This window comes from Chroicocephalus ridibundus, chromosome 3 (assembly GCF_963924245.1).
Source record: "Chroicocephalus ridibundus chromosome 3, bChrRid1.1, whole genome shotgun sequence".
NCBI classification, from domain to species: domain Eukaryota; kingdom Metazoa; phylum Chordata; class Aves; order Charadriiformes; family Laridae; genus Chroicocephalus; species Chroicocephalus ridibundus.
In genome coordinates, this window is record NC_086286.1 from 95731340 (window position 1) to 95752990 (window position 21651).

The window sequence follows — 21651 nt, forward strand, 5'->3', positions numbered from 1 at the left end:
CGACTCAAATAGAAATTTTAAAGTAAACAAACATAAAAGGGTACTAGAAAATTAAGGCAGTTAAACCATGTAAAATACTCCACCATTCAAACTCTACTGGATTTCCCAGGCTTTCGTTCTCTTCTATTGCTTTATTGGTAGAATTATAGCATTGAACACGTAGTTATGAAAGTAGACTTTAAGTAAAGAAAGGTAAGAAATCAAAGAGTTTGAGCTATCATAAGCTCATTTTTTGATACCTTGCTCTATACTGCCACTTCTTACTGGAACTTGCGGTAGCTGTCTTCCCCTGCGACTGCTGAAGGATGTGTCTGCAGGAGGAGACTGTGTGGGACTTCCTTGTTGATGTATTCTGCAAACGAAATTAAGATAAAAGTAAAATAACCCAAATGAAGACAATTTTTATATTCTGAATTTTAAACACGTATTAAGTCGCATATACTGAAGGTGGGTTTGAAGAAGTTTGCATTCGATGTATGCCATATGCACATACTCAGGTCTAGATACCCAGTTAACTTATAAGGCCTCACATTTAATTTCTCTTAGTACTTTCAACTATGGAGAAATATTTTCCTTTGTTTTGTTGGGGTTTTTTTTGTGGTTTTTTTTTCCTTTTAAACAAAGAACTAGTCAAAAAACACTGAACGAAAAGCAGTTTTCTAAGAACCATTTATGATTATGTCTCACAATGTGTATGTTCTCCTGCACTGGTACAAGGGCAATACAAAACGCTACTTCTATATTTTATTAACTTTTGTATTGCCTTAGTGCTGACGTAATAATTACACAAGGCCCCGGAGAACTGGACGGCAAGTATCAATTCCCACGTTGTTTTTCCCTGAACTCAAAGAAGGAAAAAGACCTTTAACCTTAGTACTCAGGGGGGTGCATGTGTGTGTGCGCACGAAGAATATACAAGATTTTTGATATTTGTACCTAAGTAAATATCCTAAGCCCCTTTGGCTGAATTCTAGCTAGCACTATTTCAGAGTACCTTGGCTACTTGATTTCTTATCTATAGATACAGCACCTGAGTGTAACACATCAAACACCTTTGGAACACTGGTAAGTTTGCATTTCAAATAAGTAGGGCCACCTGTAATAACTAGGGAAAAAGTTTAAGAAAATAAAAAAAAGAGGAGAAGAAGCAGACTGCTGAGAGGGAGAGCTTACTACTAAATACCCTTGCCAGTTACAGAAATATCACACTCACTATAGTGGATAAGCACTGTTTATCTGCTACGCTAAGGTCGAAAGTAGATAATTTGCAATTTTAAGTAACACATTTATGCAAATTCAAATGCTGTTGGCTTTCCCACTACATAGATCGACTGACTTTCTCTTAGGCTGTAAGATCAGAGTTAGCTGTGTGAAAAGCATGTGATTCCCCGCACAGTGTTTAAGAAAAATATTGATAATTTTCATATGGATACAGAACAAAACACAACAATGGAAGGACGAAACACAGCCAATTTTTTTATTCTTACACTGCATAACTGTTTAAGCTCAAAAGCAAGAAGTACCATCTGGATGGTGAAGATAGGTGGCATAAAGGATATGGGAAAAGTGTAAATATCATGAAAAGAGGATTATCTACAGTGCCGGAATGAGTGAACGCGCCATGTATGCTCAGGAAAGTACAACACCACACTGACACCTGGGAGGCGGAACACGAAAGCTGTGCTGTACACGTAATAGCAACCTTGTCAGAAGTGGAGAAGGTGGCGCCGACCCTCCGGGCGCTAGGTGATGTACAGAGCATAAGGGTCTGACACTAGAGTGCTCACTCGACCTTGAGCGAGCGTGATGTTTTCCCCTAATGACTGGCTGTTCAGTCGTTCGTGGGGTTGGAAGTCCCCTTCTAGAAAGACATGGTAGCAGACCCCTAAAACATCAGGGCCAAAAAGAAACTGTTCAGTTGTTAGCTCCAGGCACACCTTCCCATGCCCCCCTCCATCAAAGAACATTGCAAATCCTGGCTGCAAAACCAGGGCTGACATTTCAGATCAAAGTTATTAATTCGGAATGCAAATCCATTTTCAAAATGACGAACTGCAGGACACTCACCACTGCAGATACACATGACCCTAACCGCGGAACTGTTGAACTGCACTGCGTATAGCGGACAGTTGGCCAAAAACTCTAGCTGCATCTCAAACACAGCAAACACAAGCTAACAACACATATGACATAAGTACTAGCACAGTGCAGGCTATGAATACCTGGTTTCACCACAAAGCATTTATGTTTCTAAAACATACCTTTTATCTTTATTAAAAATATTAACTGGATTTCAATTAGTGCCCTAAAAAAGGATAATATGTAAGCACATATGTAATTCCCTTGGTTTCCTTAGGAGTTTGAAATAAGGAATCTATTTAAGTTGAGTGCTTTCTCTTGTAAGCACCAAAAGAGAAATACAGTTCTGAAGGAACTCTAATGAAAATATAATTAAAATATGCAGTAAGATGATTAATTGTGTTAGTATAATAAAGCATAATTATTAGTAGTTTCATAATTGCATACACTGCAAGTATAAGATAACCTGAAACATTTCAAGTTTGGAGAGTGACAAAGTATTCTAACTGAGCCTTTTTACTCTTTCTTGGTTTCCAAACAGTGCAGCATTCTGTAAATGGTACTACTGTATCTGCCACTATTTCAGAAATTTCAATTTCCTGTGACATCATTTCATTGGGGGGGGTTTGGCTTATGTGTTTTGTTTTTTGGTTGTTGTTTTTTTGGGTTTTTTTTAAATTTCTGCAGGCTTATGAAGTTTCCCTTCACACTTTCACACACCCAGCACAACGGGACCGTCTAGTTCCTATGACTATCATACACTGAAAAATCATCCTAAAAAAAAAGTACATATGAGACAACATGCACATGCCTACCAAGGATAAAAATCAGGTTTGGTTTCAAACTCATTTCATCAGTAAAAGCTTCTGTGGAAGTCCAGTCACAATGCAACAAAACCAGGATTCTGTTGCCCTTGCTATATTCTCTCTCTTAAATGCCTACACTTCTTTAGCTTAACTCCTGGCTGGCCCTGGTGATAACCATAACATTCTCACAGAGACTGATTTCCCTGATTCTAAAAGATGCTTACAATAATGAAGATGAGCCGAGTACTGAAAATGCCTGTTTGTCCATGCTGAATGTAAAAGTAATCCATGCCAACTATTGAATGCAACCAGCTTTTAAGCATCTGTTTTATCAGATGTTTAAACATCATAGCGTCCATAAGGTAAATATGGATCCCACTCTGTGCCAGAAAGTGCTTGCTTGCTTTTACTATGAATGAATGCTCCAATCTAACAAAGTCATCATGTTCTTTGTTCTGATTTTTCTCATTTTAGAGGCTATATATCCTGGAACTTATCTGAAAGCCCACTGAAGCACCAGGCGAGTCTGTCCTGCCATTACAGAACAGACACTTTACCTAACTTTACTCAGAAAATTGCCTCCTACTTTTTCAGTGATACCCATTTTACAGACCTGTCCCCTTCCACAAGAGAAAGACAGAGGATCTGCGTAACTAAAATGAAGACAAATTGGGCTTAAGACTTGCATTAGCTGGGGTATTACATTGAGGTGAATATGCTACTTGAGGTGCAAATGAAAACAGATCTAAAGGGAACTGGAGAAAAACCAGAATGGAGTTAAGGACTCGCTGGCCTAGGAGAAAGATCAGTTGCTGAAAGGAAGAAGTCTGCAAATGGCTGATCAGGAGAATGAGCCAAAAAAGAACAAGCATGGGAGACAAAAGTTAGTATATGACTGAAGAAACGAGACAAAAGTGAGATAAGAAGTATGGAGAGGAGAAGAATTTGGGAGAGAAATGATACCGGGTGAGCAATGAGACTGCAATGAGCACAATGACGTGTGTATCTCATCTCCTGGTTCCTCACAGGGGAAGGTAACACTACAAGCAGCAAACCTATGAATTCAATTGGCAATGGTCTACAGGGGAATCCTACAGGTTCCAGCTCTGCCTGCACACAAGAAAACTCAAATTCCTCTCTTCAGATGGATGCCTCAGTGGCACGTACTAAGTAAAGCAGCACATGCTGCCACTTATGGAACTACAAAGAAAAAGTAAGAATAAGAGAGCATTGCCAATCCAGTGCACCCCTGGCACAGCGTCCAGGAGGAGACCGTACGTATCATAACATATATGACAGGTAACCTCAAATCTGGCATTTCTGGGGTGATCATTTAGGGCTGAAAGAAAAAATTTTAGGATTGAGATGAACCAAGTTTTACCACAGTTTTGCTCATTCATACAAGCACAGAAAACGTTTGATTTTCATGTAATAATTTTTACTCCTTCAGAAGAGTTTACTGAATCCCGTCTTGAAGGCTTACCTCATCAAATTAAGAGAACTCTTAGGCTCTGTAAACTATCCTGAAAAGGTTTGCCTTTTCCCTTTTATGTACATTTCCTAAGCTATCACAGTACTTAGAGAACTTAATCTTACATAGCATGTTAAAAAGCTTTATAGAGAAGCTGATAGCATGCTGGTATCTTATTCCAGTAATCTGCTTAGCTAATAGTAGACAAGATCTGCAAATTGCAAAATAAAGACCAAATCTAAGACAGAAATGGATATTTGAGGAAGACATAGTCTTGGGTTGTATTTGCCATTTGACAAGAAAACTAATTGCCTGTCCTATTATCAAAACTTTCTGGCACTACTGCAATGTTATATCTATGATGAAATACTAAGCTACAGCACTCAGACTTATTTAGACATTTGTGTCTCACATCTAATAGCAGTGACTCATTTTATGGAAACAGAAACCTACACCATGTGGCCTAAACATATAAAAAGCAGCAGCAAAACCCATGTTTCCCTGTGCTCTTGTTGCACTAGGTTCATCACTCTTCAGATCATTAGAAATCAGAGCTGGCTCTTCTCTTTTGAAAGTAAAAATGTAGCTATGGGGACTCGTACTTTTGGTAACTTTGCTTAACTTCAAGGGAAAAAAAACCAAACCAAAACCCTCAAACCAACAACACTCTGCCCCCTGCCCCAAACACTAGCACTAGCCAGTGACTACAATTATTACCCGGGAACGTATCAATGCCAAATTCATCTCAGCATAGCAATGACTAGAGTATCAACTTTCAACCCGTTAAAACCCATAAAAATTCCGTATATAGTCACTGTAGCAATATTTGAAGCGTCCCCCAGAGTCACGCTTTCTGATATACGTGAATTAATCCTCAATTGTACGTTATAGCTCTGAGAAGCTTTGAAATGTCCTGTAAAAAAAAAAAAATCTCAACATTTCAGACCTGGGGTGGTCATTTCAAGAAAAGAAACATGTTGCCCGAGCCGCAAAAATGCCTCTTCTTCATAAATACAACTACATGCTTATTCTTAGAGACGGAGACCGTTTGCTACTGACATATTCAGCATAACACCTCATGATCACAGTCCCGGCAAATCAGTTCCTATATCACTTGCAATATCTGAAATCTTAAGGATTACGATTTACACCTTGCATATATTGAGATTAGTGTAAAACATTAATTAGTGTAAACAGGATTTATTGAGGTATATGTTTTTGAACTATGCAGTGATTCTAACATCTGTAGAAGAAAGGTGTCCCCTGTTCACACACTGAAATATCAGGTTTGAAACGTAAATGCATATACAGATACACTGATTTGACCAATTGCAAGTGTTGCAGGATTTCCTTTCCTACTCTGCCCGTGTCTCTCACTCTCTGTTCTGCCCTTTTGCCATCAGAATCTCTTATGTTTTCTTTTCCTTCCTTATCCTTTCTGTTGCCGTATGTTCTAGTTATGTTTACGTTCACATTTTCCCCCTCCCATTTACTACATACCTCTTTCCCACCTTATCTTGCTTCTCAGCTTCATGCCAAGCTTTCTAACCATATAGTCTGAACGGCTAACAAGAACTGTGAGCCCCTTGGACCTCAGTCCCGGTGGCTCCCTGTACTCCTCGGAAGTTAGAAAAAAATAGGGGAAAAAAATGGCCTTAGTGATCTCAATGGCAAAACTGTCCCTGGTTTAAACACAGCAAAGATTTCAGCCATCATTTAGATAATTTCTCTGGTCTAAACTCAAAAAGGCAACCGGGCTGTTGTGATAACAGAACCATCAAAACCAAGAAAAATGCAACCATCGCTTTTGGATCAGGAGTGATAATCTGGGACTTGAAAGAGTAAAATACAAGCTCTCAAGTTTTGCTACATAATGCACATTTTCATTGAAAATAAAAATGTGTCAGTGTTGTTCTTGGAAGTTTTTCAACGCTCACAATGTAAGCAGATGTACATTCCTCCTCTGCTAATCAAGGTAACATAAACCTGCTTCTGACAAAGGCAGGATCTCACCCCTCCTCACTGCTCTTACTTAAGCAAATACACAGGGTTTAAAACTTAACTAGATGTACCTATGATGTAGCATAGATCTTTATTTTTTTCGTGTTTACTTAAGAATTTGAATACATAACTCTACACTACTGTAGAATCAAAGCTAAAAGTTACAATGAAAATATAAGTACAGGAAAATTCAGTGAATACAAAGGTTAGAGTCCCAGTGTTTATATTAACTTTAGGTAATGATAATTATAAAATTTTCTATACCTATTTAAATGTTTAACTTAACGTTTTTATATTATAAAGCGAAATCGATTTGATCAGTCATCTTGAATTATTAATCTGTTAATATATTTTTTCACCCTCAAAGTTCTTGTAAAATAGATGAGGTTTTTTGAAAAAAGATCAGTGATAAAGCACAGAAGAGGTTTAGTCCCATACTAATGAAATATGCTACACATTTCCAAATTTCATCTTACAGAGATCAAGATAGTGGCAATGCGTCTCTCATTTTGGCTTATAAAATGGATGGACTGCTAGTCTTTACCATTGAGTTTATCCGCTATGATGGAGAATGTCAGAAAAACTCTGGGTGTATGAAACACAGCAAGCAGTGCTAATAGTATAAATACAACGTAAATAATACTCTAAATTATGACAACATCATAGGTTTTGGTACCGTCACAGATGTTCTACTTTAAAAGTCATGTTAGAGGTATATTCCAAAAACTGGAATCAGATTGATTATAAGAGATGTTAACTCATCGATCAGCAATCCTACCTTTCCGTTTCAGTGGCGGAGCCTTTCCTAGTTTGTTTTTGGCTGCTATATCTTTCCACTTTTCTGGACTGCCTGTGAAATGACATGTCAGAAAAGAAATAAACAAAGAAGAAAAAGAATACAGAAATATGAAGATTATTTATTAATGTATTATAAAGGTAATAACAGAAATGGTTGACAGATGAAAAAGTGACAACTATCATCACGAACATGCTGGTGGACTCGAGGTTTATGACAGGCTGCACAGATTAGGTTTGACTGAGGCTGATGGTGTGAAAGTTATGAGGTACCAAAACACGGAAGATAACATTAATCCTGACTGAACCTGCAGCTAGTTCCCACTTCACAGTCTGTATTTGATTAGAAACAATGCCTCCTTGTAGGCCTTTTAGTTGCCTCTTAACAGCATGAAAAACAAATGCAGAGTAGACAGCAGGAAAAAAATGTTGCAGAAAGGACCAGAAACAACTAGTCAAATGTAAACTTTAAAAATTACTTTTAAATCTGAATTTCAAAAGCAAAATAAACACTGCATCATATCAGATTCAAATACTGCTGTCATTATATTCATACAAACTTAGCTTTTCAAAAATCTTATTTGTAAAACTTATTAAATTTTTTTTGGAAACAGTTTAAAGCAATTCTATTTTTTCTACTCAATATAAGTAAGTTAGAAGTTTATTTCTTTCCCTCAGTCCTTTCCCACAAAAATCCTTTCTAGAATTCATCTGACATTTGGATAGTGAGGCACTAATTACCTCTGACAATCCAAGCATTTACTTTGATAGTAAATAAGAACGATGAACAGTAACACGAGTCAATAAATGTAAGAACGAGGGTAAAGCATGTTTCAGCATTATGACCCAGGACTACAACTATACTATGAAAATCTCTGTAAGCCTTGAGTGTTCCAAAATTTTCTTTACTATCCATAGTAATGTGAGCATTTACAAATTAGGATTTAGGATTTTAAACTTCTGATAATCATCAACATATATTAATTTTTTAGAATAAAAGGCACATACAATATTTCAGGAGTGGTCAAAAACAGGGAGCGATGATTATTCATTGATAGACCAGAAATGTTGACAACCCCTAACTTGCATCTTACACCAGTGCAAGAAACATGGAGGAACTTGCAACAATATAATCAGCGTCATGTATTAAGCTATAAAAGAATTACTGTGGGCAAAACAAATAGACAAAAATAGTATTTTAAAAAATATATTTTCCTTTTAAGCCTTTGTGGTTATAAAGAGTAATCCTGTATTTAAACTGGAAGAAACCTAAACAGTTGTAACAACAAATTATACCCAAATAATATAATCATAGTGGATTTTCATTATTTGTATCTATTGCAATTTCTGATGAGCATTATATCGTGACGCAGTACGCTCCGCAACAAAGAAAATACTGCGGCAAAATACAAAATGCTTTTTGCTTGAGAAGAGGTCATTACCTGATGCTTTCTGGGTTGTAAAAGAATATATTTTCTTACCAAAAAAATAATATCTCAGATTAAAAATTAAAATCCCCTTTGTCCTCAAACTATTTTCTCCAGATTTATTTTTTTGTACATTCTCAGTACTTTTTCATTTTTTTCTATAGCAGGGCAACTATACAGGGAAACACACATTAAATGCTGCAGCTTTATTTAAAACCTAAAGTTAGCAAAGTATTTAAAGTTATGGTTAGATCCACTGAATGCAGCAGCATTATGACTCAAGTGATGTCACCCTCTTCATTTACTCTTTGGTTGGTTATGGGGCTTATGCCCCTTGCTTAGACTGTGACATTACACGCAATGGAGAAAAAGAGCACAGAGTGACCACTCTCTGTAGGATGGAAAAGCTGGGAGTAGGACATGGTTTCCTGGGAAAAGTGCCAAAGTAATATATAGCACTAGTGAGCTGAATATACTTAGTTCTCTGCTTCCTGCGCTGTCCTTGCGAGCAGCACACATTAGAAATATGTCTAAAATCACAATTCCCTTTCTGTTTCCTTTCTCTTGCCAAGATGATGCTGCGTACGATTCCATATAGCTCAACAGCCTACTACAGCCTCGCAGTCCTGGCTCATCTTGAGCAGACAGCGGGCACTGGCAGGTACATATCTACAGGTCGGTGTCCTTTCATGCTCATATACAATGTACGAAGAGTGCACTGGGGATAAGAACACTCCTGTCATACTCAAATTTACCTCTTAAGTGTACTCTATAGGGGATTAAATATTATCTATGAACAATACATGCATATAGGTACTTATACATAAAAAGAGAAAAAAAATTAAATATGTGAAAGTATTATGCAGAGCATATGAAGAATATACTATAAGCAGAACCTCATTTACTTAGAACTATGATTTGAGTAAATAAGGATACCTCTGTGCTGCTCCAGGCTTAGCACTTAGGTGGTCTACACTGTCCTGTTTTGGAATGCAAGACTCCAGCGTCCTTGTTCTTCACAAAATTTGTAATCATGGATGTGAATTTGCACAGAATGAGCAGAAACAGAGAGATGGTCACATGCGGTGAAGGTGGAGACATGCAGTCAAATATATAAACCAGAAGTATTAAGGCACTATCTGCTGAGAAAGACTATACTTCTCATTTCCCCTTCCGTTGATTTAACCCATATACTTTAAGGAAATGTTAACATTTTTAGACATAATATCAACAATCTTAGATGCAATAAAGTAAAGAATGAAAGCCACAAAAATATTTTTAAAAACCTTTATACTCAACATGCTGAATGGCAGCACTGTGGCTTAAGAGTTGCCATCATCCTTCCTCAGAATTAATCTACAGTACTGTTCGTTAGGTTAATATATAAACCTATGCAGAACGTTTTCCCTTAGGAATTTGAAAAATGTATATTTTGTCATTCTGTTGTGAAATTCTCCTGAAAATGCATGTAGACTTCATAATTTCATATATTTTGATGAACTCCATATTCTGTTGCCAGCAAGTCTGCAACTGTAATAATTAACAACAATTCAATAGCAAGGTAGAATAACCGACTCAGCATTTTTTTAAAATTCAAATAAAGTTCAGAATATTAATTTTCGTATTCTTTTCATTTCTGATGAAGCTGTTTAAGAACCGCAGAATTTGTTCACAGCTTTCAATCCAGCATAAATAGCATGTTGGTTTATTATTAGGTTTGTATGGAATATATGGTCAAAAATATTTTTTCTTGATAAGGTATTTTAATGTACAGTTTTTTTTCAAATATCAAATTTGGCTTTTAATGATTAAACTAAAAAATTTCAGATGAGTAATAATCTAGGGTATGTACTAAATTTGCATCTCTAACTCCATTAGGGTGAGGAAATGCTAAAATTTCTCTTTCAGGTCATAGATCTACCAACTGTCACACCAAATCACTGATCAATAAGGCCTTGTTACGTATATATTGCTGTATATACACTATATATTATGTTATATACAGACAAGCTATTCACAGTTCATGCTCCAAAGACCCATGTTCGTCAAAACATTTATCACTGTCGAGTGGAAACAAAATCTACACACAGAAATATGATAACATTCCGATCAAAATTAAAGATTACTAAAGTGACAAAATAACATTTTTTAAAAATTCAGTGTCTAACATTCAAAATTATTCATTACTGGCTTGTACAAGAGACCTCAGTGGTTTGCAGTGAGCCTGTTCATTTATGTAGCTTTAAAGCCATCAAGAATGTCACGTTCAATACTTCCTGATTTTTCCTGAAGATTTATTAAAGGCTGGATCTACATGGTATGCAAGTTTGGAGGTCAAAACTACTCTGAAGGCTTTTTAGCTCCTCACACTCATTCCTAGGACTTCAATTCATGTCTTGGAAAACTGCCTCCCTGATCCAAGTCACACAGCGTTGCTGGAAAGACGGGAAAGGATCATCCAGGCTAAATCATTCTGCCACTGGCAGTGCACAGCACACCTCAAGTTCCCTTCGTGGAAGTACCAGAAGGGAACTTGCTCTACAGCTGGCTTCAGGGTGACTCTTGGACCAGCATTCTTCCAGATGCACACATGACCGCCAAAAGCCACTTCTCTTCACTGAAAGTATACAAGCATTAATTTTTTAAAAGGCTTATTTTATCCAGTCTTGGTTATATGCTGAAATTATATGCGGACTTGTCAAAAAGAACAGTCTCAATAAAATTCCCACCTACCATTAAATGCTCAACTTTCATTCTCTTTGTTTTTATCATCACTCACAATTTCACAATTTCTTTTATTTTAGACAGGCTTTCCAATTCTAATTTCTAATATAAAACCCAAAAAATCTTCCAGCAATGAAGCTATCAAATTCAAACTAAAAAACTATTCTTTAAAATATCTTAAAGAAATACATGATACTAATCAAACATTTGTTAATTCTAAACACTGAAGCTACATATAACCCATGTCTTCATTTTGTCAAGGTACATCAAGGAGTTACTTTTTCTGATATGGCAAGTGAACAAGTTCCAGAATAACAACAGTCTTGCCAAGACCTTTACTAAAATTTATCTTATGAATCATTACCAATAAATACAATGTTGCAAAAACCGAATTTAAATGACTAAAATTAGAAATAATGCATAAGTCATATGTTTAAGAAATGTATTCAGAAATAGAACTTCTTGATTGCACTCTATATGCAAATTGGGCCAATTTGTAAGATAATTCTGGAATGTACTCAAATGAAGAGTAAGATGACATCTGTCAAAGTCAATTAATCTGTGAAAATACAATTTGAAAGCAGTAATAAGCAGTTAGGTAGTTAGCCCTGCTGATCCATCAGACACTCATTCCCCGACACCCCCTGCATCAGTTGTCAAACTGATACAAGCACATTTTAAAAAAACAAATTATAGAACTGAGGTGTTGGCCAACTGCCACAGCTATGGCAAATAATCAGAATAAATGTAAACTTAAAGAGTAGAAAACAAAGGTAAAGCACCTTTGATTCCCTCACTGATATTCTCTCTACAGACAAGGTGGGCTCTTGTTTTTGTATTGGGCACGCAATGCAAAGATCCCAACGTTCTCTGGACTTCTCTTAATCTGGGAGAAAGATCCGGGAACTAGGAGGTTGCAACCAGTCCTAGAATCATAGAATAGTTTGGGTTGGAAGGGACGTTTAAAGGTCATCTAGTCCAACCCCCCTGCAATGAGCAGACTAGATCAGCTTGCTTAGAGTCCGGACCAACATGACCTTGAATGTTTCCAGGAATGGGGTATCTACCATGTCTGTGGGCAACCTGCTCCAATGTCTTACCACCCTTACTGTAAAATCTTTCTTCATTATATCTAGTCTACATATATCTAGTGTAAATCTACCCTCTTTCAGTCTAAAACCATTACCCCTTGCCCTATTGCAACAGACCCTGCTAAAAAGTTTGCATCTTTCCTGTAGGCCCCCTTCTAGTACTGAAAGGCTGCGATAATGTCTCCCTAGAGCCTTTTCTTCAGGCTTAATAACCCCAGCTCTCTCAGCCTTTCCTCTTAGCAGAGGTGCTCCAACCCTCTGATATTTTTTGTGGCCCTCCTCTGGACTTGCTCCAACAGGTCATGTCTTTTCCGTGCTGAGGACCCCAGAGCTGGATGCAGTACTCCAGGTGGGGTCTCTCTCTGGGCTGCTGGCCAGCCTAGGATACGATTGGCCTTCTGGGCTACGAGCACACATTGTTGGCTCATCTCTAGCTTTTAATCCACCAGTACCCCCAAGTCCTTCTCCAGAGGGCTGCTCTTAACCTCTTCATCCCCCAGCCTGTGTTGATACTGGGGGTTGCCCCAACCCGGGTGCAGGACCCTGCACTTGGCCCTGTTGAACCTCATGAGGTTCACATGGGCCCACTTCTCAAGCTTTTCCAGGTCCCTCTGGATGACATCCTGTTCCTCAGGCGTGTCAACTACACCACTCAGCTTGGTGTTGTCTGCAAACTTGCTGAGGGTGCATTCGATCCCACTGTCGGGGTCATCGATGAAGATATTAAAAAAGTGCCAGTCCCAGTACAGACCCCCGAGGGACAGAACTTGTCACTGATCTCCATCTGGACACTGAGACGTTGACCACTACCCTCTGGATGTGACCATCCAACCAATTCCTCATCCCAAACAGTCCAGAGAAGGATGTTGTGGGGGACTGTGTGAAAGGTCTTACAGAAGTCCAGATAGACAACATCCGTAGCTTTTCCCTTGTCTACTGATGTAGTTACTCCTTCATAGAAGGCCACTAGGTTGGTCATGCAGGACTTGCCCTTTATGAAGTCATGCTGGCTGTCTCAAATCACCTCCCTATCCTCCATGTGCTGTATTATAGCTTCTAGAAGGATCTGTTCCACGATCTTTCCAGGCACAGAGGTGAGGCAAACAGGACAGGAGTTCCCAGGGTTCTCCTTTCTACCCTTGTTAAAAATGGGTGCAATGTTTCCCTTTTTCTAATCACCGGGGAGTTCACCTGACTGCCGTGACTTTTCGAATATCAGTCATCAGGATTGAGGTTAGCCTAAACTCCTTTTAAATTCGTCATGGACTGCATCACTGGGATTTGGTGACCAGATTATGTGCAAGACTTCCAAACACAAGAAAGCACTGATTTCATTAAGAAAATTAGACCGCTGTTTCCCCAACTCAAAATCTTTCCCAGAACAGATTCTATATCCTACAGATGCTTTAGTGTAATATATTTGCTAACAGGTACTAGACGATTTCAGTCTTTCTGCACAAAACTTCTGCTGAGATCAAAAGGCTTACAATTCCGCATTAAGAACGGCAGTATTTAGATGGAAACCTCATTTCACTGATATGTGATATGATTATGATTTAATTCTAATCATGTCAATGACAACAAGATTTTATCAAAACTTATCTACTGAAGTCAAAGACAGTCTTTCCATTGACTTGAAAAATGGGAAGCAAAATTACTTTAAAATGCCTAGAAGTTACAAAGTACATTTGTAAACTACTAATAGCTGTCCCATCAAAGGGATGTGTTGGCAAAATTTCTAGAAATGCAGTATCTGTAAGGGGGGACAATTACAAAATAATATTTCAGAAATTTAATTTTATAATTTATAATGCTGCCTTAAATAAAAAAAAAAGAAATGCTACCCAAACACAATTACACACTTCCCACCTTGTATTTTTGTAATACATCTAGTATCAAGGAAACAAGACAAATTACAGTACAAATATAAGTACTGTGGATAGATTTTAGCAGAAAGTAAACACTAACACTATAGCAACCGAGTTTTATCCATATACCAGTCTTAACAGTTTTAAGTCCAACTTCTTAAGAATTTACTCATGTATGGATTATCTATATGAACCATCTGTATCCTGTCATTTACTGTAACACAAAAAATTTGAAGGGAAAATTTTGAATTTGCATCTTAATGGAAATTATAATGTCTGCTTAAAAAAATCCCCAGATCTATCTAAAAAAAAAGATATCAAAAAAATTACTACTGCCAAAGCAATGGAATAGCAGAAGTGATTTGAGTAAAACGTTCATGACAAGAAAGTAACAAAAGTACTTCTATTAATCATAGGTTGTATTTGGCACAAAAAATTATTTAAGGCACTGGTGTTTTTAACCAAAACCTACCTTGTTAGGAAAACCTACTCCATGGAGACCATCCTGATTTGAACAGAATTTACAAACAGTGCCAATTCTTACATACATCAACTAGGAAGTGTTACCAAAACTTCCAACATAAACCCCCCCTTAGGAACAGTTTGTTAATTAAAGGAAAAAAAAAAAAAACAATAAAAATAAAAATAAACACCTAGACAAGAATAGTCTCTACAACAAATATTTATCATATTATAAAGCACCGCAGTGAAAACATCACCAACATTTACAGAAGCAGGTAAAAGCAGACTAAAGAACGTTAACACAGATGATGTTCTGTTGTATTAGACTCATTTCACGGCTTGTGACCATTCAGGCAAACAGAAAACTCAAAAAGACATTAATTTCTACGTGCTTTGTAACAGTTCAACAAAATGCAGAGATGATATCTAAGCTGCTGTTTTATTTTGGGCTTCTAGAGGTTGTAAATCTCTCTCTACGTATATGCATACTTTTAAATCTCAGTAGACTCCTCTGAGAGTGCAAGATGCAGTAAGCCACTTTTCAACTGGGAGGAGTTGACTAGTACCTGTCATCCTCCGGAGATGCATGCTGGATATGAATCCTGGGACTAGTAGGTCGTCTCCTCTCTAGGGAGGGGGACCATCTACCCCTGTTTGCCCGTTCAATAAAACAGGAAAAAAATAGGATATTTAGTTTGTGATAAAATTAAATATAGGGGATTTGGGACTGGAAAAATACCCCAAAAAGTAATGAAAGTGTGTCATTTAATTATTTTTTCTAGCAGTTTTCTAATCCCGAAGTATGCTATTCTTACGGCTGCTTACTGCAGAAACATTCCAACAAAGGGAATGTATGCCCAAAGATGCAGAATTTAGACTGATAGAAATCTTTTACATAGAGTACCACTAAGTTTTCAAATATTCTCAAATACTAGACTATCTAAAACCCTGTCATTCACATAGAAAGTCATAATTCCAAACCAGAGCTTTTCGAAGACCATATGATGGTCATTTTCTATCGACTGCCTGGTATTCTTTTAAGCCCATCTCTCCTAGTTCTTTGCACTGAAAAATTCATTCTCAGCAAAAATGCAGGACTATGAACTATAATAAAAATTCTAAGGCATAAAGTGAACCTTTTCGGGAACGCTATGAGAGACTAAAGGTAAACTAATTAGCTACAACTAAGCTACACATATCTGTGTAAAAGTACTGGGGTAATTTTTTGTTTCATTTAAAATTATATATTGAAAGTGTGTGCAGCCAGCTTCCTCTTCTGTTCATTCTGTTCCCTGCAGTACATGCTAGCAGATTATGTTGTATAAATTTAACAAAAAGGACCTGAATTGTGAATGAAAAACGGTGCTTTACACAGTTTTTTTCTTGAAAAAGCTCATTTAATTTTGAATTATATATACTATAGTATAGACTGGTGTTGCTTATTTTGTTGGGATGTTATATGGTTGTAATAGTACAAGGGTATGCATAATAATTTACAAAATCAAAATATAGTGATTAATTTACAAACAGCAAAATGTTTACATAAACTCTGCATAACTATCTACTGTTTCACTTTCTGAGGCATCCTTCCAGTCCAGGTAGTAAGGAAAAGGGTTTGATTTATGGAACATGCAAATAACAATGGTTTCAGGATTAGCATCGCTTGAACAGTTATGTAGATCTTTCATGAGTTTCAAGAGCAAATAGGTTGTTAGTAGTTAGTTTCTTTTTCTCTCCAAAGCAAGAGTTAAAGAAAACGTTAATGCATCAGTGCACTCAGTCAAAGCCCTTAATATGCTGATATCCACTACAAATATTAAACAGCATTTGACAGAATTAACTAGGTCATGCAGTGTGAGCTTTGAGAACATGCTCTCTTTCACTGAACGTTGAATGACCGTGAGCCACAGTACAACGCAGACAAACATGCAATAACCTCTTCCTTTACATGGCTGAAAAGAACTGGGTACACAGTATGTTGCATACCTAATGCCAACAGTTATTTTACTGTACAGTGTTTTAAATGTAAATGGTGATATTCAACATAACTGTTAAAAGGCATGCAATATAAACACCTAATACTTCAGACTTACTAAAAAACCTTAGAAAAATCAACATGAAATCAGGACAGGTCTTAAACTGGATCGAGTGACAGCTCCAACTTCTCTGTTACCTATTTATGAGTAGGTAACAGGTAACTGTTTAGCTATGTGTCTTGTTTAGGTGGGAGTAACCAGCTGATGGAAAACATCCTGAAGATCTTCCTACTGCAGTGAAGCGCCTCTGAAGAAATCTAACACAGCTGCTGGGCTGCATTTAGCAAATATGCGAACCCCGTTGTACCTGAGCTGATTCCTGGGCTGTGCTCCTGGGTTTTATTCGCTCAGATCTCCGCTAAGTAACCTCTCAGGGCCAAAGCATACAAGCGGTACCAATCTGTACAACTGCTCTTGTGCTAAATGCTAATACACACAACAATTGCTCGCAACATAAGAAACTCAGAAGGTAAATAAAAGCCACGCTACGTATTAACTGTCACTGGCTGCAATCTTAAATCAATTTGGGGAAGATGGTATTATGATGAGAAACCACCGCTGAATCAGTTCAGATACCGCACTTAAATCTCATGCCTATGTGCTTCCCTGACTGGAGGCTGGGGGTCACAAACAAATTTTTCTGTTCTAAATAAATGGTACCCAATTTACAAGGAAAAAAAAAGCAGAAATTTTGAGACACAGTGAAAAGGACAATAAAAAAATCATATTAAAGGAAGGAGTATCACCAAAAACATTTTCAATGGCATTAAAGGATATTTATGACTATATTATAAACTAACATACGTCTTGCAGATCATCAAAGGAACTTCAACACAATCATTTTGAAAAAAGACACCACAGTTTGGAATAATCGGGGGGGGTGGGGGAAATGGCAGGCATGGTGCAACTGTATAGATGTATTAGTAGGGGCCGGATATTTTTGAGTACCTAGTGTACACTGTGCCAAAGAGAAACACATGAAAGATTAAGTTCTGTACCAAAACTTTCCATTTACCAAAAAAACTTTGTCAGGCCTGTGTCAGGGCAAGGTCAGTTTTCCAGTCAAGTTACACAGACTTGCCTTGCTCAAATGATGAAGCTTAGTGTGGAAGAAAAGGAATGTCTTTTTTTTTTTTTTTTTTTTGCTGTTGTCTTGCTTTTGTTTTAGTGCAACTAACAAGACTTACATATCCCAAATTCATATATACTGCTGAAAGTGTTTTTTCTGCTGATATACGCGGGCCAACAAGATGATATTTATTGGCAAAGCAGTATCTTAAAAGTAGTAACTACTGTGACTATTCCAAATGACGTGAATGATGTTGTATAGAATTTAAGGACCAAAACCATTTCCAACAAATCATTGACACAGAGAAATAGGGCTCTATTGTCCATCAGTTACACACAGCCAATACCATTTTGTTAAAAAAAGCTCTAGCAGACCATTTAAACTCTTGATCTCAAATACAATCTAATGTATACCCTCTGAGACGAAAGGTTGGGGGAATAAGTAGAAATAATTTTCCATAGATCAGTATACTCATAATTTTGTTAAAGAAAATATACAATGCCACACTTAGAAATCTATATTTTGAGGACTAAAAGTCTGAATTTTTAAATTTTTATTTAAATCCATTTGGTGGGGGGAGAGGAAACACCATAAAAACAACTAACAATACCCTCAACATAGGTCCCTCAAATATAATGATAATAAAGCGGTGCTGTATGGATTGGATTTCACAAAACCATATAGTCTTTCTCTTTGCTACGAGCAGGACCAAATCTACACCTGACGTATGTTTCTCTAAGCTTTTCTCAGACAGCCTCCAGTAATGAAGTCAAGACAACCTTTTCCATATCATCTATTACAGCGTTTCATTATACTTGCTTTCAAAAAAGCTTTCCTACTCTTTAAGATGAACCTATCTTACTGTATTTTAAGTCACTTTTTCTCATCTTGTCCAGCCCAGAAACAAAATGCTTACTACATACCTTGAACTTAATTCCATGTTCTTCAAACTAAAGACTCCTCTATCATTACACACAATTGATCACTAACCTCACATCAAAGTTTAAGCAGATACCTTTAACAGTGGAGAATTAAATCTTCTAAAATTAGCTTCCCCCAAAACAAAAAAGATTAATTTGGTGGGGTTTGTGCCTTAAACATAACACCCTCCTCCAAAAATTGGGCTGTACTGGAAAAACACAACGTACATCAGAGAAAACTAAAACAAAAAAGTACGTCCTAAAACCTCTGTCAGAGCCACAGAGATCTTATTCTTTTCAACAAAAGCATCATGGAAAATTTGAATATGAATTTCCTAAAGAAGAGCTTTTCGGCACCCTCATGAAGGATCCCAAGTCAAAAGCACCTATTTAGGACTTCTAAAAGCAAAGGAGTAAAAGTTTCATAGGGATGGACAATTTTTCTGAATCAGGCCCACCGATGACTTGGCAAAACCACGTGTTTAGTAGCAGCAGAGGCCATAAACACAGGCTAAACGCTTTTCTTTATTAGAAGTGCATGAAAAATGCTGCAGATTCTGTGCAGTGCTTATGGGACAGAGGTTGCTGGACATGAATTATAAAGACATAATAGAACTAGTTAGCATCAGCGACGTGCAGTTTTGAGAATAATATTTTAACTAGATAGTTTACAATTGCCCGTTACTGCTTCATGGAATATTCAACTTGATGAGTGGCATCTTCAAACAAAAGTACAAAACATACTGCTCATGTCCATACATTATTACATTAAATAGCTTCTTGTAGATGAATATAGATGTATATATCTACACACTTTGTTATTAATATGATGCTACAATTTATTTTTTTTTTAAATCTAGAATGATATCCTATATTTCATTCTAAGTGGCCTTATTTCTGTCATACTATTTTTTTTGGCTTTTAATAACCATGTATATATTATCTATGATATCTTGAGCTCAATCTTAAATAGGAATGAACTAGTGTAGATCCACTTGAGACATCTTAGCAGAACATTAGTCAGTCTGCAACAAGGGCACAACTTGAGAAAAACAAATTTCTAATCAAGAAGCAGTGGGAAGTGGGGAGGAGGGAAAAGGAAATTTCACAAAAAACTTAGGAGAAACCTTATCTCAAAGAGAAAAGTATGTTCTTATTGCCTTTCTTCACAGGTCCTCTCCCACAATAATGAAAATGATGCAACTTTTATAACCACCACACTGTGGGTTGACTAACAAAGCAACCTTTCATTATTAACTGCCCCACTAGTTAAATATGTATTGCACAGATGAAATCGTAATTCCACCATATTCCCATTCAATGGGAGCCTGCTATTGCCTTTAGTGAAGCTAAAATCTCACTCTAGAATGGTACAATTCTTAGCCAAAAACACAGGTGGTGACGAAAAATTCCCTTGTGGAAGAATCCCATCTGTTGAATACACCAGTAGCATTTGGTTCACCTAAGATTTTGAACTAAGCTGTTGTAATATTAAAAATTCAGAAAGCATTCATAAAATGCCTGCATGATGTATGTGACACAACAGTATTTCATTTCAATTGCAAACATGTCGTCTTAAGACACAGAGTGAAAAAAACTTAATGCAGTGATGTGCCTTGTAATTGCAAAAGCAGATGCAGCAGATTAGATTAAGAATGCAATGAAGTTTGGCTGTTTTGTAGAAAATACATCACTATACAAACTACAGTTCTGGTTTGAAATATGAAAGTTTTGTAATAATTTATAAATTATGTCACTGCCTTATTAGCAGTCCACAGAACAGGCAAGAAACAAATGTAATACTTTTTAGCAAATGATGATGAAGATTAACAACCAAGTGGTACTTTGTCAAAATACTTAACACTGCAATGCTATTATCAGCATACTGAGGACTTTTGTAAACAACGACATCAGCTTGAACTAAAACAAGGAAAGAAGCCAGAAGCGGTTATAAACTCCAACACACAATTTACATGACATACATGAATATAGGAGCAAAGATGTCTACAAATACCAAAGCAGACAGGAATGTACAAGAATGTGGAGTACTCATATGAAGAAAAACAAAGCTGATAAAGACCACCAGCACAGATGACAAGAAATTCACAAGTTTTTATTTTATACCTTTCTCGTTCTGGTGAATGCAAACTAGTATCTGGTCTCAAGCAGTTGGTACTAGCACTCCTAGCCCTGTCAAGGGAGGGCTGTAGTTCACTAGTGCCAGTGCATTGCATCCAATGGTAGAAGAGAAAGAAAAAGAAAACAAAGAAAGGAATACAATGTTAGATATTAACTCATAAAATAATGCTCTCTTTACAAAAAATGTAGAATCACAATGATTTAATTAAGGAAAATGTAAAAGAGACGACTGGATGACAGTGCCAAGATTTGTCTAGAAAATAAAAGCAAACAAAAGACTGCTAGAATTTTTTTGCTAGGGTTGTTGGAATGTTTAAAACTGAATGAGACAGAACAACGTCCACTTATAAGAAAGTGGAATGAGAAATACCAAACAATTTAAATCCTTATTAACAGCAGTAAACCTTAAGCCAACATAAAAGGATGTGATACACTTTATATTGCGTGAAATCACTTGAGTGAAGCTCATTTATTCTGTAAATCCATACCAGATACCAAACAGGAGGGGGGGATTAATCCTCAGTTTCTTACCTAACCAGTAGATCATCTCCAAATTTCGGTATTCGTGAATTAAGGCTATCACGAAGGAGTGAAATATCCTGTCTAATCACGGATTTGGTCTTAGCACATGCAGGAAGAGTTGAGCTTTGTAAATTAAAATTATTTAAACAAAATGAAAATAAATTTGACATGTAACCAAAATCTTATACATAAACAAAAAGTATGTAACAAAGAAAAACATGCAACATACAGTTTTAACAGT

General features: G+C 36.8%; 1 protein-coding gene across 50 annotated transcripts in view; it reads right to left on the reverse strand.

The window, feature by feature from the left end:
- Positions 1-21651, reverse strand: part of RIMS1 (regulating synaptic membrane exocytosis 1) — a 342029-nt gene that overhangs the window by 98544 nt on the left and 221834 nt on the right. For 13 of the 50 annotated variants that reach the window (XM_063330179.1, XM_063330171.1, XM_063330177.1 and 10 more), the window contains 5 exons: positions 20874-20963; positions 15291-15374; positions 7136-7207; positions 1703-1885; positions 240-352 (listed from right to left, as the gene is read on the reverse strand). In XM_063330179.1, coding sequence (XP_063186249.1) covers positions 240-352; positions 1703-1885; positions 7136-7207; positions 15291-15374; positions 20874-20963 — 542 coding nt within the window. Of the gene's footprint in view, positions 1-239; positions 353-1702; positions 1886-7135; positions 7208-15290; positions 15375-20873; positions 20964-21419; positions 21534-21651 lie in introns of all 50 variants that reach the window. The other 37 variants (XM_063330221.1, XM_063330211.1, XM_063330190.1 and 34 more) reach the window with 8 other exon arrangements.